A 22,049-nucleotide genomic window follows, 5' to 3' on the forward strand; every position below is an offset into this window, starting at 1 on the left:
AGACAGAAATAGATAGGCATGGAAGTCTTAATCTGAAAAGCAGGAAGACGATTGAAAGCATATTGCTTATATGTCTCAGTCATCAATAAAAAATGCACACATTTGGTCATCTTTATTGTTTTAATCCACAGATGAAAGGTTAAGCAAAGATATGAATAGTTTGCTTGACTCTCCATCTGGCTTGGTGTCCAGTATCAGGTCCATCTGAAAGTTGGCACATCTCACTGGTAGGCACGATGTTTGAGGTCACTTCACTTTCTGGAAAACCTGGACACAAACCTCATTCTCTGCTGTCATGCGCTAGAAGAAAAAAGGTCAACCAAGAAGCAAGAAGTACAGTTATGCTTGAACCCCTAGAGAACATTGTCATCTGCCAGCCAACGAATAGGTTCAGTTTGTTTTTTATTTGTACCTAGAACAGTGGTTCTCAACCTTTTTAATGCCGCAACCCCCAACCGGTAGCAAGTCGAGGACTACTCAGACGGTCGTAAGTTGAGGACTACTCATCTGGTGCAGCACCATTTGCAGAATGGGACTTTTGGTGGGCTCAGCAGGGCAGAGACAGCCTGGACAATTCCTATTGGCTTTTGAAAGCCAATAGAATTAGACTCTATTCAAGAGAGTCTATTCTATTGGCTTTCAAAAGCCAATAGAATAAAAGGGAGTAGCACAGCTAAGGAAAAGGGGGAAAAAAAATGGTGGACTGTGTTGTTTGGCAACCCCCGTGAAATGGTCGTTCGACCCCAAATGGGGTCCCGACCCACAGGTTGGGAACCACTGACCTAGAACAAAAACAATTGCCATCAATAGAAACACAACAGAAATTTCAGTGTGAACATCTCTACTTTGCACCTTCCAAACCTATAGACAACCTTATATATGCACTTCTTCATTCATTCACAGTTTTCCAGATATACAATTCTACATGCATATATTAAAGGGAAATGCTGAAAACAACATCCCAAGCTACATTTCCTCGGAAAAAAAGAGTTTACAAAAAACTGTTTGTATTGCTCAAAATAGATACATTCAGAAAAATGGACACATTCACAAAAAGACTTCGAAGCACAAGGCTGTTGTGTCAGATACTGGAGAAAGGGGATGATACACGGCAAACTTCAAAGGCCTACAAAAAGGTTTGTTGTGGATATTTTTAGCAACTGGCTGCTTTCAAATCAACAAAAGTAATCTAGTTATCTTAAAATAAAATAGCAGGGACAAGGGGAAAGAGTCAACCAAATGACATTTCTGCTGTATGTGTCTTGTGCCGAGTTTCCACCCTGGTTGGGGCCCCTACTTGCCTTTGAAAGTAGCTACTTGAGCGAATCTAGTTGATTCAACTAGATAAGGCAAACCTGTTGCCCCTCCACCACCATCAGTAGGAGAGACAAGCCACTAGGAAGTTGAGCAGCTCAACATTCATTGAAGAAAAGAAAAATTATGTAAGCGAATTCATGCCCATTCGCTTTAATTTCAAAGGAAAACTTCTGAGGTGGATTTGTCCCCCTCCACCACGGTCTTAAGTACTTTACTGTTTCTTTCAGAAGGTATGATCCGAGGATTTGTACTATAGTGCAGGAACAGCTTGTTTCAATCAGGAATGTCACCAGGGGAAGATTCTGGAGCAAGCCGATACCTACCAGAGCTGGCTTATTGCACAAGTTTGCTTTCCTCTATAGATAAGGGGCATAAAACTATGAAGTTCAGAGACTAAAATTATTGAGATTCTTAGATGGCAGCATTAGAGCAATATTTCTCAGCCTTAGCAGCTTTAAGACATGTGGACTTCAATTCCCAGAATTCCCCAGCCAGCTGAAAAGTGCAAGTGAATTTTCACCTAACTGTCCCCTGGTGGAAGTCAACAGTTGGTTGTGCTTGGATTTATTTAACCTTTTCTAACTTTCTAGCTTTTAGAGCAGTGGTTCTCAACCTTTTTAATCCCGCGACCCCTCAACCGGTCGTAAGTCGAGGACTGCTCAACTGGTGCAGCACCGTTTGCAGAATGGGACTTTTGGCGGGCTCAGCAGGGCAGAGACAGCCTGGACAATTCCTATTGGCTTTTGAAAGCCAATAGAATTAGACTCTATTCAAGAGAGTCTATTCTATTGGCTTTCAAAAGCCAATAGAATAAAAGGGAGTAGCACAGCTAAGGAAAAGGGGGGGGAAAATGGTGGACTGCGTTGTTTGGTGACCCCCGTGAAATGGTCGTTCGACCCCAAATGGGGTCCCGACCCACAGGTTGAGAACCACTGTTTTAGAGAGTACCAGAGAGCTGAAGAACACTGAAGAATTGTAGATAGGGAATTCAGTCTATTCTGAGACTGAAGAGAATGCCTTATTTAGTGCTCTTATTATTACCCTAATATTTCATTATTAAAGATGTGGCTTCATAATTAAGTTAGCATTATTGTAAATTACACTTGTAAATTAGTGTGTTATTTAAAAATGCAAAAAGCATTACTTAAGCATTTTTAAGAAAAGAATGCTTAAGACTGGCTATTGGCTGGGGAGATTGGGGGAGAGGGATGTTTACCTTATACAACCAATAATCTGTTTTCTCATAGTCTCATCAAATTACCCCTGACTTTCAAGGCATTTTATACTAGCTGGAAATTTGTGGTACACTTTTCAGTAAGACCGGGCTATCTCTCAGAATGTACTAGCACCCACTTTTTCTCTGCACAATCATCACAATTCAGTTTTTCTTCCCAGCTTTTCAGTGTATTTATTCAGCCCAGATGTCAGCATTCCCTACATACTTGACCCAGCAGCCTGTGTTAGAGGGGAAAGCCATGAACTGCAGAGAGAAGACACTGCTCGGAAAGGCGCGCGTAAAGCCCATTCTGCCAAACTGCCATTGGAACCATTTACCTGAGGGCAGCTGCAAATAACATGTTGTTTACTAGCACTAAGGCTAAAATTCTGAGTGTCAGGCACCGGGATGCTCTGCTTTGATTTCCGCTCCTTTCCTGATGGCGCAGGAGCTGTGATCAAATTTCAGAAAAGAGTGCTGGACAATGGGTGGCTCCCTTGCTCAGCCGACTGAACTTTTGAACTCTTGGGAAGGATGTTTTTATCAAGAGGCCATTGCCTCCCTGAGGAAGCACACAGAAGTTGACCGACCTCTTGGTTTTTCTGAGCTGGAAGTGGGGAAGAAGATCCATTCTGTGCTTTTGAAAATGGGAGCGGAAGTAGAAAAAATTGATTAGGGACCCCCCCTCCTCCTCCTTACCAGATGCAGTTGATCCCCTTCTAGCCAGTGCCTCCAGCCCCGGTTCTGTTTCTCTCCTCTCTGTTCACACACCAGTTGATCTCCATCCCAATAAACAGTTGTCTGAAAGCAGCGGGAGGGAGCACGGGGGGGGGGGAGAGCGAGAAAAGAGAAAGGGGCAATGACATCACTTAAAATAGGAAAGGGCCTTCTGCTGGAAACAAGACAGAACATGCTTTAAAATAAAAGCAGCTCAGTGTAATGCAGCCCCTGTTCAAGCAGCCATCCAGGACACCAAGGGAAAGTCTTAACTGCCCGTTGTTTTGTTACAGACAGAAATGGGAATGAAGATATGCCTGAAAGTTTTATGTGTGCAAATCCCCATGAGAACTATTCTGCCTAAACCTCAATAGATGCAGACCCCAAATAAACTGCCTTTCTACTTCATGACTAAAGCTTACACATGACAGAATTTAAGTTTCCAAACATCTGTCTTCATAATTGTTGTGATTTCCCCCCCCTCAGGGTGTGCTGATTTCCCCAGAACTGAGCCTGTTAAGAAATATTTAGGGTAAAAAAATAATGCAAAAGAAAGCCATTGTTCCAGAGGAGGGGAGAGAAGTCTTAATCCTGTCTTCCATCTTCAATCGTAAGCTTTATTTTGAAATAAGGACCCTAGACCAGGGGTAGACAACCTTGGCTCTTTTATGACTCATAAAAGAGCCAAGGTTGCCTACCCCTGCCCTAGACCAATCCAAGACAAGGGATTGTAACCCTCCCCCCCAATTCTTTAACCAAGAAAAACAAAACAAAATAAAGGCAATGCCCCTCTCTAAATCCATGCTACAGTAACAATCTTTGGTTTAGGTACAGTTACAAAATATTATCACAACTTTTGACACTCAGAGTCTGCACAGCAATATAATTAAATTGTAGACCCTCTGGGCCCTGGGATCCCAGCCTGGGGAAGGCTGATCTATGGAAAGAGAAGTATGTGCTGAATGTGGGTTACAACTGATGCGCAACCTATCCCACTAAGACTTTTTCTTCTGATTTGAAAACAGCCAAAGCTGGGTATGAAGTTTAGCTCTTAGCCAGAAAATAGTAGACATACTAACAATACCGTACTCAGTGCTAACCTTTCCAAGGTTCAAAGTCACATATATGGGTTAATCATTTTTAAAATTCAAATTTTATTTCTTAGTTCAGCCATTCATTTTCTCTGAACGCCGTCAGCAATCTGAAGAAATAGTGGCTAACTTCCAGTATTGTTGAAGATTGTCATAATAATTTTAGGCACTTTAAATACTTGACACATTTTATTTAAACCCTAAAATATATGTAGGGTTTTTTTCATTGTCCTTTCCCTTGCCTTGTAACTTCCTTTCAAGAAAGCTTTCTTAAGGCAATACAGCATGTTTAGCCTATGCAAAGTGGCTGAGAATGATGGGAACTGTAATGCCATGCATTTTAAAGATGGCTAGGCTGGCTTAGCTGACGAATAGGTTATCTATCTCTCATTTATGAAAATGATTTCATTTATGAAAATGAATGAAATATTTTATTCACAAAATAAATTAAAGTATTCCTTAAGCTGTAGCGGTGTGCCTGGCTCTACCTCTAAAACTACTCAAATCAATCCAGAGTTATCAGGATTTTAATACATTTCCTGTTTATTGCTTGCCTGACATTGCAGAAAGAAAGGGAGATTATTAAGTGTCTGTTACAACATGCATTTTACCACCAGTCAGAAGTTTTGCCAACTAAAATGGAGCTTATTTTACATAATGGATAAGCTCTAGCTTGCATTAAAAACTTGTCCAAATTATTTCATCATGTGAGCAGTTTATCATGAGAGATTTGTAGGTCTTGGGAACAGGAAATTCTGCAACTAGCACAGAGACTGCTCATAAGAATATTTTTAAGAGTCCTGGTGTAAGCTGACTACTCATAAAATTGGGTTAGTTGTATAAATAAGACTGAATTAATGTGTGAATTAACTTCATCTTGCTTGCTTGGAAATTGGCAGAAAATCAGTTTCTGAAGAACTTTGTTGATCCCATTCAACTCTGGACCAAGAATCTGAATGTTAACAACGTGTTTCTTCTACAGAGAAGCTCTTTCTTACAGAAAGGCACTGACCCAATTTCTACTTGCATTTCACCAAAGCCTTTGTCTCTTACCTGGCACTTGCGTCCATCTACTGGCCCCAGATCCTCTTCAAACTCAACCCCAAGGTCAAAGTCCATGACATAGTTTCGCAGAGAAGTTATGGTGCGAATAGTCATATGGTCACCAGTGTGAACGATCTCCTTGTCTGGCTTCAGGAGACAAACCAGCTTCCTCAGGGCCACATTGATATCTAACCAGGAGATTACAAGAACAAAAGTTAAATAAATGAAGAATGCTGTCTGTGAACCCCAAAGGCAGTGGGAATAAACAACAAGTAACAATGCATGAAACCAGGTCCCCTGTATGCATTACCTCAGTTCTTCCTCATTTTGGCCAAGTAATAAAGGAAGATGAAAACAAGAATGCAACTCTCCTAGTTTAACTTATGTCTTCCCTTCCTCCCACCACCAATCCAAGGCAGCAAATGTAGTAAAAGACACACATACCAGTATGAATCAAAGACAAACCATTCTTTTAACCCAATTGTTTAAATAAGCATGTCTTTTCTCACTAAGCTGCCCTACAAAAACAAAGCACTGACTAAATGCCTGAGCTACAAATCAGGAAATCCCCATTTAAATCTCACTTCTGCCAGGAATTAATTTGGAGGCCTCCAGGCACATTTCTCTCTCCCATCTACCTTATAGATACAGCAGTTTTGAAAGTGCTGTGTTCCTTGAAGATCACAATGAGCACATAATATAAATTGATATTGATTATAAATTGCTGGGGAAGAGTAAGTTTTCCATGAATCAGGCACTGCTCCGGTGATGATGTAGACTCAGCCCAGGAATTTTCTTGATAAAATGGAAGTGGTTTGCCAAGGCATTTCAGCTTCCCTGTATTCTGTCTTAAGATCAGCTCTGCTCCACCCAGGTGCTTTGCCATCCAAGTTCCGGCCAGGAGCATCTCCATTTAGCTGTTCTGAAATCGGGCAAGGTGGACTAGCTTGGTGCCACCAAGAAAACTCCTAGGAAGACCAGATTATCATAACCTTTTAGGGGTCAAGAGAGATCCTGGAGTTTAACTCTGCCCAGATTACTGACATCCAAGGATTGGCACAGTTACCCTAAACCAGGGGTAGGCAACCTTGGCTCTTTTATGACTCGTGGACTTCAATTCCCAGAATTCCTGAGCCAGCAGTGCTGGCTCAGGAATTCTGGGAGTTGAAGTCCACGAGTCATAAAAGAGCCAAGGTTGCCTACCCCTGCCCTAAACCAACCATGTGGAGCTGAAAAAGCGCTCTGGGCGCCAACCAGTCCCACCAGCATTCACCACCACCATCGCAAACTGAAGGGGAGCGATTTGGCGGCCGGGAGAGGGAAGAAACAAAACGGAGGGAGAGGAAGGCTTTGCTTACCCAAGGCACGGAGGTAATTCTCCATATTGTCCTGAGACACGAAGCGGTAGTAGCCGCTGAGATTGGGAGGCATCACGGCCCAAGAGGAGGACGAAGGCACGGAAAGACAACGGGCAGAAAACGGGAGGAAGGCTCGCAGAGAGGAAAGAAGGAAGGAAGGAAGAAGGAAAAGAAGGGAGGACGGAGAGAAAAGAGGCGGCAGCTGATACAGCTGAAGAGAGCCCGCAGACGGCGCGTTGCTGGGTCCGCCGCTTCGACTTCTTTCCCCGCCCGTCCCCCGGCCTTTTATGTAGCGCCGCGGGAGGGTCGAGTCCCGCCGCCCTAAGAGTCACTCCGCTCCAGTCCGCGCGGGCGGGGGGAGCCGCGAGAGGAGCCTTTGCGTTTCGCTTTTCTCCTCCTTTTCTCCCGATTGTTATCACGAGGAAAAATGAAAAATAAAAACCAGAAATACGACGACTTTTGCAAATCGCCAATCGCTCCACTCTTTTTACCAAAGCGCAAGTTAATCAGGGTCCGGGCTGGTTCCTACGTGGATAGGGGACCACTTGGAAATCCCAAAGCTATGTGAGAAGCATCCCGGTCAAGGCCAAAAACCGCTTCCGTGCTCTTCCCAAGAAAACTGCCTTGATGTTTCCACGAAGTCACCAGCCGCTGAGCTTGACTGGAAGACTACTCTACTTACGAGCAGCAGTTAGAAATTTCTAACTATTTCAATAGTCCCGTATAGAGTGACAGCAGTTTTCACTGTTGCCTCCTGCTCACTTCCTCTTTCCAAATAATTGTCTGCCTAAGGGCACCTACTGGTTCGCATCCATGCTGTTGAGCAACCCTGTCTGTGCAGTTAGCAATAGTTCACTGTGCTATGCGATCCCATCAATTCAGTCATCTCTGATTTGAATCCACACAGGTCATCTGCACATTGTGAAGACACAGCCAGAGCGTTTAATGACAGTTTAATGCCAGGCATGAGGAGAAGCGGTTGCTCACTTGAGATAACCCCTACCCAGGCTTGGTCATGGCAAACATCAAAATGGCTTCCCAGTTTTCTCGGAGTGATATGGTAGGTGAGGCTGTCCCCAGAAGCCCCGCAAATCTTTGTGGCTACTTCTAGATGGCTGGTGGGAGAAGTTGTCCTGAAGAGGGAGAGGCACTCTGCTCCTTCCCACACCAGAGCATTTCTTCGTGGTTTTTGGAAAGAATTCTGAAACTGGGTTCCATAGCTGACTTTACCTCTCTCAAATTTATACACTGTATTTTAAAATCGTTATAAGGTATCACATGCATTTATAGGGTAACCCCGAATACACTCTAGTAAAGGCAGCCGATGGTATCTCTGTGGGGGAGTGAAAGTAAAAAGAGAGAGTGGCTCAACTCTGTGTATTGAATGTACAGCCAAGAGAAAACTGTTCTGCTCACGGTCAAATCGCAGCTCTCTTAGGTTGCCCAAGAAAGCAAACCTCCCCCACTCCAGCAAAATTAGCACCTTCTTCGGGCTGATTTACACATGCATATGCACATCCGTTGAGGGATCTGTGTGTGAATGAATCACACGGCTGCAACTTACCGTAGACAATAGTTCTGCGAATTATTCAGAGTCAAATTTCAATCACCCTTCCAGTCATTCCAGCTTGTACGTGCCTGTGGGGAAATTACTCTTTGCCTTGGAGTGACTGGCTCGTCTCCAAAGCCAACTGAAGTCTGGTCTAACACTGATACAGGCATCTGGTTTACCGATTGAAGGGACCATAGACTGCAAATGGGAGTTTGTGTGAGAAGGATCATCAGAGACAGGAAGGTTTATTTCACGGGGGTGGTGGTGGGGAAAGAGGGCTGTTACCCTTTCATTTGCCAACACCACACGGTAAGATGTCAGCCAGGGAACATTCACGCGCGAACCAACATTTGCTCCCTACTCCCCATCACAGCAAGATAGCTGCGGACACCTGGAGGCCTTACCGCGAACTTTCTCACGCCACTGTCTGACCCTAAAGCAGTTTAAGAGAGATGCTTCTGTGGCCAGCCCAACCTAGAGTAGATCGCGGTGGGGGGGGGGCAGATCTCTCTTCCAGCAGCGTCCTTTGGATTTCAACTTGTGCGCGAACTGGGCGTGCATTTCTTTTCCCTGACTCCTCCAGTTCCCTGCTAGCAAATCAGAGGGAAAAACGGGGATGGGGAAGCGGAGGGGGAAAAGACCCCTCGTGTCCAACTGCAAGCCCCCCTAAAGTTCCTTGTTCTATCTGCCTGCACGCGGCAGGGCGCTCGCGTGCATGCACGTGCCCCGCCCTCCTCCTCCCCCTCCCACAGCAAAAGAAAGCCCTCCCTCCCTTCTGGCCTTCCCACGCCCCCACCCCTACCCCTAAGTCTCGGTCCCCTCCCTCTCCTGCAGCACCTGGCTGGGGCGCCCCTCGTATTGGCTGCGAGGGCCCATCAATCAGCGTCAGACGCTGCTGACATCATGCTGCAGTACAGAGGCTGGGCCGGACCCGAGAAAGGAGGCGTCCGGGAGCTCCAGCTGGCGCCCCGTCCCGGGCAGTGCCTCGACAGCCGACCCCTGGGTCTGGGTGGGAGCAGCTCGTAGCGACAGCCGTCAAGGCACTCTCTCCTTCGGCGAGCGAGACCCAGCCTCTCCCGGCCACGAAGCGGTATTTGCGAGGCTTTTCTAAAATGGGCTGGGGGATGCCCCTCGCCTCCGCCCCTCTCCTCCTCCTCCTGGTCTCCTGCGCCCTCGGCAACAAAGGTGAGCGAGTTGAGGCGCCCGGACTCCCCAAGGAGAGGGCTGGGCTGGGTGGGTGGGTGTGTGGCTGGGAAGCTCTTTGCTCGCCCTCCGTGCCTCTCCCATCTGGTCAAAGCTGGAGCGCAGCTCTTTCTCCTGCCTTCTAATCCATCCCATCCATTCCCCGGGAATGCTGAGAGCGGGTGGAGAAATAGGGCTTGGAGCTAAACGTGGGGCCAGCCGCGGCTTCTCTGCTTTTGCTGTTTTGCACCGCTGGATTTTCTCACCTGCTTCCTTCTGTAGCATCAGATCCCTTTCCTGCTTTGTTTCCTCTACATCTCCTGTTTATCTCTCTCCTACGTTCATTTTCCGCCTGTCATTTATCATACGCCCAGCAATTCCCAGGTCTCCTTCTGTGTTCCAGTCTCTTAGGATCAAAACGTGATGAAGCTGCTTTTGCTACCTCCTCGGTTTCTAGGCTAGTTGCCATCTTCTCTTCCTTGCAGCCTTAGGGGTCTTAGTTGGTTTGCCAGTCCATCTAGTTCATTATTGCAAAATCTACTAATTTCAAGCAAAGGAGAGGGAAACCATGAATGCATTTATAAATGGGTGAACTGCTGAACAGGGGGCTGCTCCTCTACGGAAGCTTCAGTATTCTGAACACGAACGCAGGACAATATATCCGCACGCATATCTGTGCGCCTGAAAATGAGAGAGATGGGCAGGTTGGTCAAGGCTTACGGGTCTTCACATCAGAACAAGAGTTGTTGAGAAATAGCGTTGCGTGGAAATTAAAGGAAGGGGCTGGAAGCGAGGTCCTGCATATTTTGGGGGAGATTGAGTCATCTTTCCGCACCAGCTTGTAGCAAAGGAAGGAGATGGAGTGTGAAGAAGCATTTGATTTCTATTACCGTGGCTGGCTTTCTTCCTTAAACATTGGCATGGGGAGGGGGAGGGCAATGCAGCAGCATTAGGATTCAGTGCGCTTGTTGGTTCTGCAGATACAGTAGAGTGGAATTTCTCTCTTCGGTACTCAATCCTCAATGCACATAGCCACTGAGAGTTGACTTGGCCTTGTGGCCTTTGAGAAATCATCAAACCAGAGCTCTTCAGGTGGTTTTATTCTCCCTTCACCAGCTCGTTGTCCTTACATGGCAATCATCCCCCTTTTCCATGCTTGAAGCAAGGGCCGTGGTGGGGCCAGAGCTTGGTGTTACAAAGATACCGAAAAAGGGGCAGGTGATATACGTAAGATACCAGCTTAGAGACATACTGTACTTGGGAGAGAAGTGAACTAGAATGCAACTTGGGCTGGATTATTTATTTGTTTAAATATGGCAGCTCTGAAGACAATCTGGCGAGATGAATACCCCGGTTTACGTTCTTCTGCCTTTTCATCTGCCATAACCCCAAAGCTTCAGATTCTGTGCTGCAGTATAGCATTTTTTTAAAAAAGCTCTCGTGTTCTGATTCACCTTATTTTCCACTCTTCCAGTCTTGGCTGGCTGCAAAGATATACCAGGGCTTTAAAGTCTCTACTGAAGCCCTTTCTAGGCATCTTTTCAATTCAATTCAATACCATCTGATGGACCAAAATGCTTCAAAAGAACTTCCTGGCTAAATTAAACCACCTAGTCCCACAACCTCTTTTGAAACTGGCTAATTGGAAGCCTCTGGAGACTAATAGGCAGAACCTGAAGACGATGTTTTGCGCCTGTTCTTTGTCTCCACCACTGTTCTCCTCTAGGCCTTCTCTTTGCTGTTTAGCCCTAATCGTTACTGTGAGAGGAATGGATTTGCCTAAGCCAGTTCAAAAGCCACTGGAGCCAGTAGTGAGAGATTTTCATTTTCTGACCAGTGCTTGTGATGTTGTGTTCTAATATTAGACAAAATATATTTTGACTATATGGTTCTTGCTGGTCCACATGCTACCGCAAAGTAAACGTTGGCTTTACTTCTCGTGCAAGAATCTGCTTGCATTTCTTGCTAAATAACCCTTCAAGAAATTACCAAGGATAAAACAGCAGCAAATAATCTTGGAACTGGCACAGAGTACCATGAGATACATCCAAGTACTTGAGCTGGAAAAAATCAAATGGCATTTCCTTCATGCTAAACACTGACCAGCCTGCCGGGAAGATGAACCATATAAACCCTCCATGTTCTTACTTAAAGCAGATGACTGCTGTGCCTCCGCTTTGACCTCTTTAAGTCCTTTTTCTGAGATGGTTTGCTCACCTTGCAGGGTCAGTTCTAACGATGTCACCTGAAATATTCTCATGGAGCTCTAGCCTCCAGCTGTTTGATTTGCCACTGACACTCATGACCTCCAGAGATGGGTCTGATGCTTTATCTAAAGTTCCTAATGATCTCGTATGGAAAAATGTCCTTACATTCTCAACGTCCCTAAAGTAGTCATAGGATTGCTCAGTCATGAATGAATGGAACACAATTCTATCTGGAGGATTTAATGTGGAGAGATAGGGGTTGTAACTAGGACACCATGATCTAATTCTAGAGACCCAGCTTACTAGGGATTGGTTAGTGAGGAGGAGTGTTAATTTATAATGATTTCTCCCCTTCTCTCTCATCTCCATCTTCCATTTTCCCTGCCCTGGAGGTTGTGTGATGAAGATTAATTTGCTATTTCTGGGCTTGTGACATTTTTCGGAGCCTCCTGCTGGCTGCTGCCACACTGTTGAGCCTGGACTGGCTCCAGCCAACAAGATTAGCATTTCAGGCTACGAAGTGAGGCCAGGAGGAAAATGGCATATGCCAGGACAGAGCAGGAGACACAAGGACTGTGGAAGACTATAGAGAGGGCAGAAGTGAAGGTACCTGAGCCATCGAAACAGGGTCCTCCTAGATGGGAATGTTGGAAACCTGCTTTTTGCTTGAAACCTTAAGATAATTTTGTCACGATGAAAGAAAACTAAATATAAGTAACTTCATTTCCTCTTTTATTTCTTCTGCCCTCCCTTCCCATCTCTCTGTTGTGATCCCTACTATGGAAATTCAGATGGTCTATTCTTGGAGAACAAAGGGCTTTTTTGTGATGAATATGATCAGCAGGAAATGTACATATCCTGTTGGAATTTTTTAAATGATGGTGATAAATGTGCCTGCAGAATCCAGCCTGGGTCAGTCACTGGGGCCAGAGTCTTCCGAGCTTTCGGACTTGTGCGATGAAGCCCATTCTCAGGGAACGTCTCTCTCGGTGACCGACCCAGATTGAATCCTGCAACATTATTCTGGGACACATGTATATTTGCCTTCATTTGTTAAAGGTGTCTGTCAAAAGCTCTCTTTTTAGAGTTACTATGTCAGAGCAAATTGTGCTGTTTTAAGCTAAGTTCTAATTTGATCTCCCTCGTGTATTTGTTCTTATCTGAATTAAAATGTATGTATTTCTAAATATTCACCAATCAGAAAAGGTTTAACTTTCAAGATTTATAGTGTGTAGAAATACACAAGAGTATTGTGATTACTACCTGGGCATTAATACTAATCTAATTATATTGATTTTAGCCTTTTGAATTATACTTTAAAAATCTATTTGGACAGAAAGTATACATGTGTGTGAGTGTGTGTCCCTAAGAAACTAAAGAAAATGCAGTGATATTTTTCAAATTATCTAGATTCTAAATAGCATTGAATATTTGCTCTATAAAATATGATTAAATATGTTTTTAAAGAATCTGACATGGTGACAGCCATATAAAATCATCAGCTAATTCCTAGGCAGTCTCTTTGCTTTTTAGCCATAATGTCCTTTATAAAAACTCTAGTGCCCTGCTGTTGTAAAATAAAATAATGTATGTCCCTTTAAGTAACACGTTAAGGAATTAAAATACCTTCCTAATCCCTTGATACTTCTCTTGATACCCTGCCAGAGGGAGGGGGCCTTAGCTACTCAGAGTTCTGCAAGTGAAAATCTGCTATTGACATTGTTCCAATCTATAACAATTCTCTGAGCTGAAAAGCCTCAGTAAATACCCCCACATTTTCTGCTCTGGCAAGTGGAAACCAGCAGGATTTAGGATGTAACCAGGATGTACCACTCCTTTCTGGGCTGGATTATAATACATTTTTCTAATCCTTTCCACGGGGGCTCAGGGTGGCATTTTGTGACCTGCTTCTCCATTTAATCTCACCCAGACCCTGTGAATTAGCTTAAATGTCAGCACAAACACTGGAGTACTTTCCAGAGAGGCTCGTTGTCAATGAGGAGCATTTGAACTCCTATTAGGAGATACTTGGGGGGGGGGGGAATCTTTCCTTGATTTGCTTCAGCCTCTGCTGATAGATGACAGGCTTGGAAAGTTATGGCACAGAACGTTGATCTTGAACTGTTGATCGTATTTGACTAGTAGGATCTCCCGTTCTGAGTCCCCCCCCCTCTAACTACAAGTAGTCCTTTTCTTACAACCACAATTAAGCCCAAAATTGCTGTTGGTAAGTGAGACATTTCCTAAGGGATTTTGCCCCATTTTGCGACCTTTCTTGCCATAGTTAAGTTGGCGCAGTAGTTAGAGTGCAGTACTGCAGGCTAACTCACTGCTCACTCCAGGAGTTTGATTCTGAGCAGCTCAAGGTTGACTCAGACCTTCCATCCTTCCGAGGTCGGTAAAATGAGGACCCAGATTGCTGAGGGAAATATGCGGACTCTGTAAACTGCTTAGAGAGGGCTGTAAAGCACTGTGAAGGGACACATAAGTCTAAGTGCTATTTCTATTAAGTGAATCTGGCTTTCTCACTGACTTTGCGCGTCACGGGGTTACAAAAGGTGATCACATGACCCCAGGACACTCAGTCATCATAAATATAAATCAGTTACCAAGCACTTTGATTATGTGACCACGGGGATGCTGCAATGGTCGTAAGTGTGAAAAACGATCATAAGTCTGTTTTAAGGGCCATTGTAACTTCAAATGGTCACTGAATTAGCTGTTGCAAATTGAGAACTGCCGGAACAGTTATGCTGCAATAGTTCTTACTGAATATTGGCCCCACACAGACATTACCTGAATGAAACATGCACAATTTGCAGCCTTAATTATTACTAAGGTTATTGGAGAGGATGGGATTGTATGGGTTTTTCAAGTGTTTCCTCTGCTCATTCTGGAGCAAAATGAAATGCAACTTGAGAAAACAATTAAGAGGATTCACTCTTGCCAGTGAGGTATAATGAGAGGCATTATAAATGTCATTGGATGGGAACTTGGAGGATATTGATATTTGTGCTGTTTATCATCCTTTTTGCACTCCCAATGCTCTTAGCCAACAAGCACAAGCCTTGGATTGAAGCTGAGTATCAAGGCATTGTCATGGAGAATGACAACACGGTCCTCCTGAACCCTCCACTCTTCGCTCTGGACAAGGATGCACCCTTGCGCTATGCAGGTATGTGACTGGCAGGAGAGCTCATAGGCTTTTCATTAGCTGCATTCAAGTACATACACAGCCAGAGTTTAAGTGCGGCTTGTGAAAGCACCTGTTCCAATGCTCTGTACCAAAGCCTAAACCATAGTCCACAAACCTGAATGTATGGGTCCATGTACCAAGTCGAAGCCAAACAGAAATGCTATGATGAAGCTTGTGTGAAATCAGTGACTATAGTTGCACAAGGAAGGGTCAAATACAATGTGACTAAATAAGGAATTAGCTGATGTGTGTGTGTGTGTGTTTCTTACTAAAGAATAGCTGTAAGGAGGCCTGATCCAGATTAACATCCCAGTTTGGGATTTAGCCACGGTCATTGTGACCTGAAGTCTACCAGGTCTCAACATTTTAATCTCTTTTTACTACCATTCCCTCTTCCCCCTTGTTAGGGCTTTGGGAGAAGGAGTAAAATTTGAAGATATGGACCAAAGACTCAATTTATTTTCCTTTAGATTAAGTTCCAGGTTTTTTGACCCAGCTCAGATACCCTTTTATTTATTTAGCAGTTGTCCTGCCTCAAGTATTGTATGACAAGACTAAATGTTATTTTTCATTTGTAATCTTCCTGTCTTTTTGTATCACTACTGTAATCTGTTTTTCTTACAAACCAAAGCTAACACCCAATTAACCCAGTTATTTAAGAAAAAATAGTCTCCATCTAGAAATATATCCTTTGGTAGCTTGTTCCCTAGGAGGCAGATAGAGAGTAAATCTGTACAAATATAAGACATCAACGATACATAGGGATGAGGGTAATAATTCAGCACAAGGTACCGGTTCAAAGGAGAGACTAAAGAAAACTAACCTCTAAGCCTTTGTGTTTATAGGGACGTTGCCTCTCAAGGTTTCAGCATCTCATGTTCTGTGGATGGCTTAAGTTGACTTGGTCCTCCGAAAACCATTGTCAGCAGCCTCTCAGCATTAATAAAGCATGTATACTAACAGAGTAATTCCTATCACCACCACCCCCCCATGTAACAGAGATTGCACACTGGTCCTCCAAACCCATGACAATTCTGCTACTGTTCCTCTAAAACATGTCAGCAGAGTTGTCTGCATTTCCTGCCAAAAATGACTAATTCTTTTCCTAGGAAGCTCAAGAAAACTGCAGTTCAAGATAATTTCTGCAATATATAATCTAATCTAATTCGCAGAGCAGAATCAATAAATATGATGGACTAAGATGGATTAGTGAAATTGCCTGGCAGTCAGGAATGAAAAAATCCTTGAAGTTATTAGACTTTCTCATACGTAGAAATCTCTGACAATGTGACTTGCCTTAGGAGCTATATTTTGTGACGTTCCATGGAAAGATTTCACATAATATTGCTGGCCCAAAGCTACAGTTTTAACGTTGGAATATTTCAGTGTAAAGTCTAAGCTATGGTACTTTCCATAATATAAGCCGTCTTCAAATATTACATCTTAGTGGCATACCCTAATGTGTACATAAAATTGTTCCTGATCAAGTCAGGGGTTGATAATAGGAGCGAAGCTTCTGACATATAGGAAATATGGTGGCAGCGAACTCATTTCCCTCTCTGGACTACAACTGTGTTCTCACGTTTGTCAAAGAAGCCTGTTCTGTATGTGAGGCTATCTCTGAATCCTAAGATCATTATCCTTTAGAATGACGTTCGCCACATAGGATATACAGCATGGATGTTTGCAGAAGCTGTTCATGTGCAGCTATAAACATTCTGCTTTCTACACAAGCAAAAGGATTGTATTATCAGGGTTGTTGCTCGAATGGAAACGAACGCAGTACATTCAAACAGAAAGGCATTTCCCCTGCAGATTGTTGTGTTGTATACAGAGATGTTCTGAGGCAGAGCTAATTGGGAATGTTTGTAGCGAGTATATTCTCCTTTTCTGAATGCTTGAATAGCGCTTTCCAATTAACACTATTCGACAGGCTTTATAAATTGTGTTTGGAGGCATGATGTGCTAGAGGCCCATTTATGTAAGAAATAGCTCCACATAAAAGAGAGCAGCACGGAGCATCTGCCTCAACACATGTTTCATTTCTTTTCTTTTATGAAGTGCGTAAAACAGGAAACCTTCAAACAGGTTCCAAAGCATACTTAGCATGGCATACTTTAAAAAAGAAAAGTAATTAAGATGCAACAGTAAAACAGAGATTACTATTGAAGGGGGAGAAAGGTGAGAAATACATTGAAAAAATAAATAAAAATGCCCCTCTATTGCAATAGGCAATTAATATATGAAAACACTTGAGGAAATAAAATCATCTTTGACACCAGAATAGCAACGGGTGCTAGACTTAAATTACCACGAAGAGCCAGCAGCAGCTACAGCTGAAATCCACATGTCTGGAAATTGCCAAGGTTGGGAAATTCTGCCTTAGAGTAAAGAATGGAACAAATGGAAAAAAAAGTGCTCTAGATACTGAAGCACCAGTGATATGAAATCTTGTATAAATTTAGGCAAACTTCTCAAATTGGGACCAGAAATGAACAAAGAACCAGTGAATTTCATTAAACTGCTTTTGGAAAGGGCAGGGGGATCATTTGTTCAGGCCCCCCACACAGAGAAGACCCCAATCAAATTTGGACTGAGCATTTGAAATTATTGTATATATCTATTCTTTAATTCTGATTACAAGATGTGTTTCTCTGGTTGTGTTTCCCACATATTTCCATTACTGGGCCATAAACAGCAGTGACTAATGTTGATCTTGTAAGAGAAACATTTATATATATATTTATATATTAGTGAAAGTGCAGTTTCCCCACATCTATCTATCTATCTATCTATCTATCTATCTATCTATCTATCTATCTATCTATCTATCTATCTCATGGCTGAATCAAACCATGTCTTATGAATAGAATAGAATAGAATAGAATAGAATAGAATAGAATAGAATAGAATAGAATAGAATAGAATAGAATAGAATAGAGCTCCAGCAGGAGAACCTATACCATATCATGCAGTCTTTTTTATATATAAATATTTTATTATTATTTTTTTAAATTTTACAATTATGAGTACTTAATAAGCAACATGTTGTCTGGGTCCATTGGTAACTCAGTGGTACATATTAACTTTCTCAGTCTAGTTCCAATACTACACCATCCAGTGCTTCCTTGCTCCTCTCTTCTTCCACACTGGGCAAATACAGTTCTTGTTACTGTTAATACATATACAATTAAATACAGACTTCTTCATCACATTTTTCTGGAATTGTACATAATATCAATAGCATCAGTTTATAATATCTTTTCTAGCCAGAACATATCTCAATTGCATTTGCACTTAAAATCCATTTGTTCAATCAATATCCTGTTTTTCCTGCTTTTTTAAAATTTTAATTTCCCATCAATGTTCAAAATATCTCTAATATCTCAAAGATACTTTTAGTCCCCAAATTTCAAAGCTATATATCTGTATTAATTCCAAAATGATCTTGTAGTTTTCTCTATTTCCCCCCAAAGCAATTAATTCACCACTTTTCTTTCCTGAGGGAGCAGAGCAAAAACTTCCCCTCTCTCTCTCATGGAGGAGGATTCTTTGCTTTGGGCATTCTTTTTTCCAGGAAAGTAGTATTAAGATCATAAAAAGAGGATAAAGTCTCATCCCGTTCCATCCACATTGCTTAAAAATTGCTAGTTAGTGCTTATCTTTGGTTGTCAGCAGCTTCTGACTGGCCACACGAATGTAACCAATCTTTTTCCCGCCGGTTTGGAGGGTTTCTCAGATCCAGCGGAAGGGCTGCCACTCCTCCGCAGTTGACAAGGATCCCCGTCCTTCTTCGTTGCCTCTCCGAAGCGACTTTCAATCCTTTTTAGGGTCCCCAGTGAGGCAAAATCGAACATGGAAGATGGAGCCCCGTCTTCCTATGCCCATCACACCACGATGCATAACTGGAAGTCCCATATCAGACAGTCTTAAAGCAGGGCATCTCAAATTGTGGGTTATAGGGTAGCAGGGGGTTCCCAATGATTTAGAGGGGGCTTAAACCAATCTTCCTTATCCTAGCAAATTATTCATTCCTGCTTTGTCTGGGTAGGAAATTTCTCAAATTCCTTTAATATTGATGGATGTTGCCAGCTGCAGAGTTGGAAAAGTCTTGTCCTAGAGTGATTTGTGAACTAGATCTAGGTCATTGTCTTTTCCTCCCATGGCTCCAGATATAGTGATTGAATTAGCTGTCTATTCTCAATCAGCAAGGAATCAATACTGATTAGCTTCAGATGAATGAGCTTCCCAGGAAATGGTACTGAATAACAACTACAGAAGGAGGCAATTCCCAGGTCCCAGTAAGGGTGCCTCTTGTTAATTGTACTTCTGTGTTATTAAAACTTTCCAATGTCAGAAGACACTATTAGCTCCTTCCAGCGTTTGCAATCTATTGAACTGGTGAATGTTAGATAACAGTGGGAATCTTTAACTTGATATTTGGATATTGGAAACAAAAAAGCAAATCAGCCAAAGCCTAATTGAGCTTTTCCACTAGGTCAAGCAGTCTACTAAGAAGTTTCCTAGCACTTATGCTGCTGAAATAACCTGGAAGTCCTCAAAATCTTACCAAGTTTTAATGGGACTTGGGCATAATAATGTTTCAAAGGAATCCAATTATATATGGATTGAACCTCTAGCCTTTTCCTCTGCTAACTTTAATATTATCCAGCTTTTCTATTTGAGAAGGTTGTTTATTTCATGCTAATGAAGAGGGTAGAGGAGAGAAGGATAGAAGAGAATTAAAAGATGATATTTCATTCTTATGTTTCCTTTTTTCTTAATATCTCATTTTTTTTTCTTTTTTGTATTATTTGCTTTTGGGACACTAGGTGAGATCTGTGGATTCCGAATTCATGGGGCAGGAGTGCCTTTTGAAGCAGTGATCCTTGACAAAGCCACAGGCGAGGGCTTGATCCGGGCAAAAGAGCCAGTGGATTGTGAAGCTCATAAAGAACATACTTTCACCATCCAGGCCTATGACTGTGGTGAGGGTCCTGATGGTGCCAACACCAAGAAGTCCCACAAGTAAGACTTATTGGATTCAGTGCTGTAGTGATTTCCATCTGAACATGCTAAGTCTTTTGAAGTGTCCTAGTGTGATCTACATTCAGGAAATAGATAGAATTGTTTCTTGGCTTGCAGTGAGATGTTTAAGAGCCTCTTGCATTTAATTCTGCAATTTCTTCCTATTGATCACATTGGTGACATAACTTAATGTGTATATCAGTAGAAGCTAGTGTTTAATTTAAAATGCTTCTCTCAACATAATTCAAAGCTTATGAAGAATTGCTTGTCATTTAAGCAAAGCTCTTGCCCATGTCTTCCACTGTCGTTTCAATGTGGCAATGGAAGACCTGCAAATGAGAATGGATGCTAGCAGTTAAAGAAGGGCTTAACTCCTCCGATGCTCATTATTTTCTTCTTGAAAAGTCCACTCTAGGACTATTTCTCTCTAGGTTTGACTGCCTTCAAAGCATTGCATGAAAAATATAAAGCTTGCTGGAAGAGTAATTCTCTTGATGGGAAGGGAAGGCCTAAAAGCTGTCTTCTCAAAAAAAAAAAATGTTCACTAGCATTATAGTAAGAATAGAGGGGGAGTCTCCTGAGACATCCTTATAGGAGTCTTATGAAGTATAATATGCAAGCATTCTGTTCTTCCTGATCTTTATAACAGTCTGATGAAGTAAATCAATGTATAATAATATATCTATGGAGATTCTCAATCATCCAGATCATGGATGTCCCACAAGTGCTTTTCAAAAGGCAGCTGGACTTTCTTGGAGTTTTTTCTTCCTTGAAGATGTTTTGCTTCTCATCCAAGAAGCTTTTTCAGTTCTCAGCTCTTCAGTCTCAGTCCAGCTGCCTTTTGAAAAACACCTTTGGGACAATGCACAGTAATAGTACAGAGGTAGGTGGAGGAACTACTACAGCCTAGCATTTTTCTCCTTTAAGAAAGGGTCTCTGGATCTAGTTACTTATTACTCCCCCTTCCTCCACCCAGGGCCACAGTGCACGTGCGGGTGAACGATGTCAATGAGTTTGCTCCAGTCTTTGTGGATAAGCTTTATCGCGTGGCCGTGACGGAAGGGAAACTCTATGATCGCATCCTGCGGGTAGAAGCTATTGATGGTGACTGCTCCCCTCAGTACAGCCAGATCTGCTACTATGAGATCTTGACTCCTAATGTCCCCTTTCTGATTGACAATGATGGTGAGAAACTGAATTACTTTCTAGAGGTTGAATTGATCCAAAGGCTTTTTAGGCACAGCTGTGGAACAAGCCTATGTAAAGCATAAACACTCATGAATGACAGAGTTGCTTGGGATTTCCCCCCCCCCTTAAAAGTGGAAATTAAAGTTATTTGGAAGTCACATTAAAGTTTTAGATCTTTGTGAGTTTTTTTTAAATGGAAAGCAAATATAAGGCTGTTCTCTCTCTCTCTCTCTCTCTCTCTCTCTCTCTCTCTCTCTCTCTCTCTCTCTCTCTCTCTCTCTCTCTCTCTCTTCTCCTTCTCCTTCTCCTTCTCTCCCCCCTTCCACAGACTAAATCCACTCATTCACACATATATATGACTTAAAAGAACAGTCTTCTCTTTTGCTTTCAACATGAAGTTTCTTTTCATGTATACTCTTTTAAATGGTTCTTGCTTTTTTCTCCTTTATCTGCCTTTTCCTTTTTCTCTTTTGCTTTCCTGTGGTGTTCTTTGGTCTGCTAATGTTGGGGTTGTACTGTTTCTACCAGGGAACATTGAGAACACAGAGAAACTGCAGTACAGTGGAGAGCGCCTGTATAAGTTCACGGTGACAGCATATGACTGTGGCAAGAAACGAGCCTCTGATGATGCTGAGGTTGAAATTCAGGTGAAGCCCACCTGTAAACCTAGTTGGCAAGGTATGAATCTCTTTTCAGAGATATATACATGACCTGTTTACCCTTTGATTCAATCTACTGTCATCTGAATCCTTTGCCATAATTTTTCTTCCTTCTTTACTTAGAACTGATTATTCACTGTGCACTGTCAGGTTTTTTTTTTTTATAAAAAACATGTGGGCATGCATTATCATACATAATATGTGCATTTATATAAGATTGTGTGGATAGATGCATACATACATTTCTCTCTCTGTGTGTGTATGTGTGTGTGTTTGTGTAAATGTTTAGATAAT

General features: G+C 42.6%; 2 protein-coding genes across 6 annotated transcripts in view; one reads left to right on the forward strand and one right to left on the reverse strand.

Annotated features, from left to right (window-relative positions):
- Positions 1-97: 97 nt before the first annotated feature.
- RBP5 (retinol binding protein 5) lies at positions 98-9,854 on the reverse strand. 3 transcript variants are annotated; one of them, XM_039338794.1, is made up of 4 exons: positions 9,744-9,854; positions 5,395-5,573; positions 3,233-3,334; positions 98-300 (listed from the first exon to the last, which is right to left on the reverse strand). In XM_039338794.1, exons 1-4 carry the CDS (start codon positions 9,760-9,762, stop codon positions 247-249), a joined length of 354 nt encoding a protein of 117 aa, XP_039194728.1. In that variant the 5' UTR covers positions 9,763-9,854; the 3' UTR covers positions 98-246. The 3 variants fall into 3 exon arrangements, with proteins under 3 accessions (XP_039194728.1, XP_039194727.1, XP_039194729.1); XM_039338793.1 differs by lacking the exon at positions 9,744-9,854 and adding an exon at positions 6,744-7,396; XM_039338795.1 differs by lacking the exon at positions 9,744-9,854 and adding an exon at positions 6,024-6,158.
- CLSTN3 (calsyntenin 3) overlaps positions 9,144-22,049 on the forward strand; it is a 38,636-nt gene continuing 25,730 nt past the window's right edge. For 2 of the 3 annotated variants that reach the window (XM_039338788.1, XM_039338789.1), the window contains exons 1-5: positions 9,144-9,480; positions 14,737-14,859; positions 19,713-19,908; positions 20,885-21,093; positions 21,625-21,774. In XM_039338788.1, coding sequence (XP_039194722.1) covers positions 9,408-9,480; positions 14,737-14,859; positions 19,713-19,908; positions 20,885-21,093; positions 21,625-21,774 — 751 coding nt within the window. In that variant the 5' untranslated portion in view covers positions 9,144-9,407. Of the gene's footprint in view, positions 9,481-12,074; positions 12,291-14,736; positions 14,860-19,712; positions 19,909-20,884; positions 21,094-21,624; positions 21,775-22,049 lie in introns of those variants that run through there. The other variant, XM_039338790.1, reaches the window with a different exon arrangement.

This window comes from Crotalus tigris, unplaced genomic scaffold (assembly GCF_016545835.1).
Source record: "Crotalus tigris isolate CLP2741 ecotype Arizona unplaced genomic scaffold, ASM1654583v1 scf7180000017716.2861928, whole genome shotgun sequence".
Lineage (NCBI taxonomy): Eukaryota > Metazoa > Chordata > Lepidosauria > Squamata > Viperidae > Crotalus > Crotalus tigris.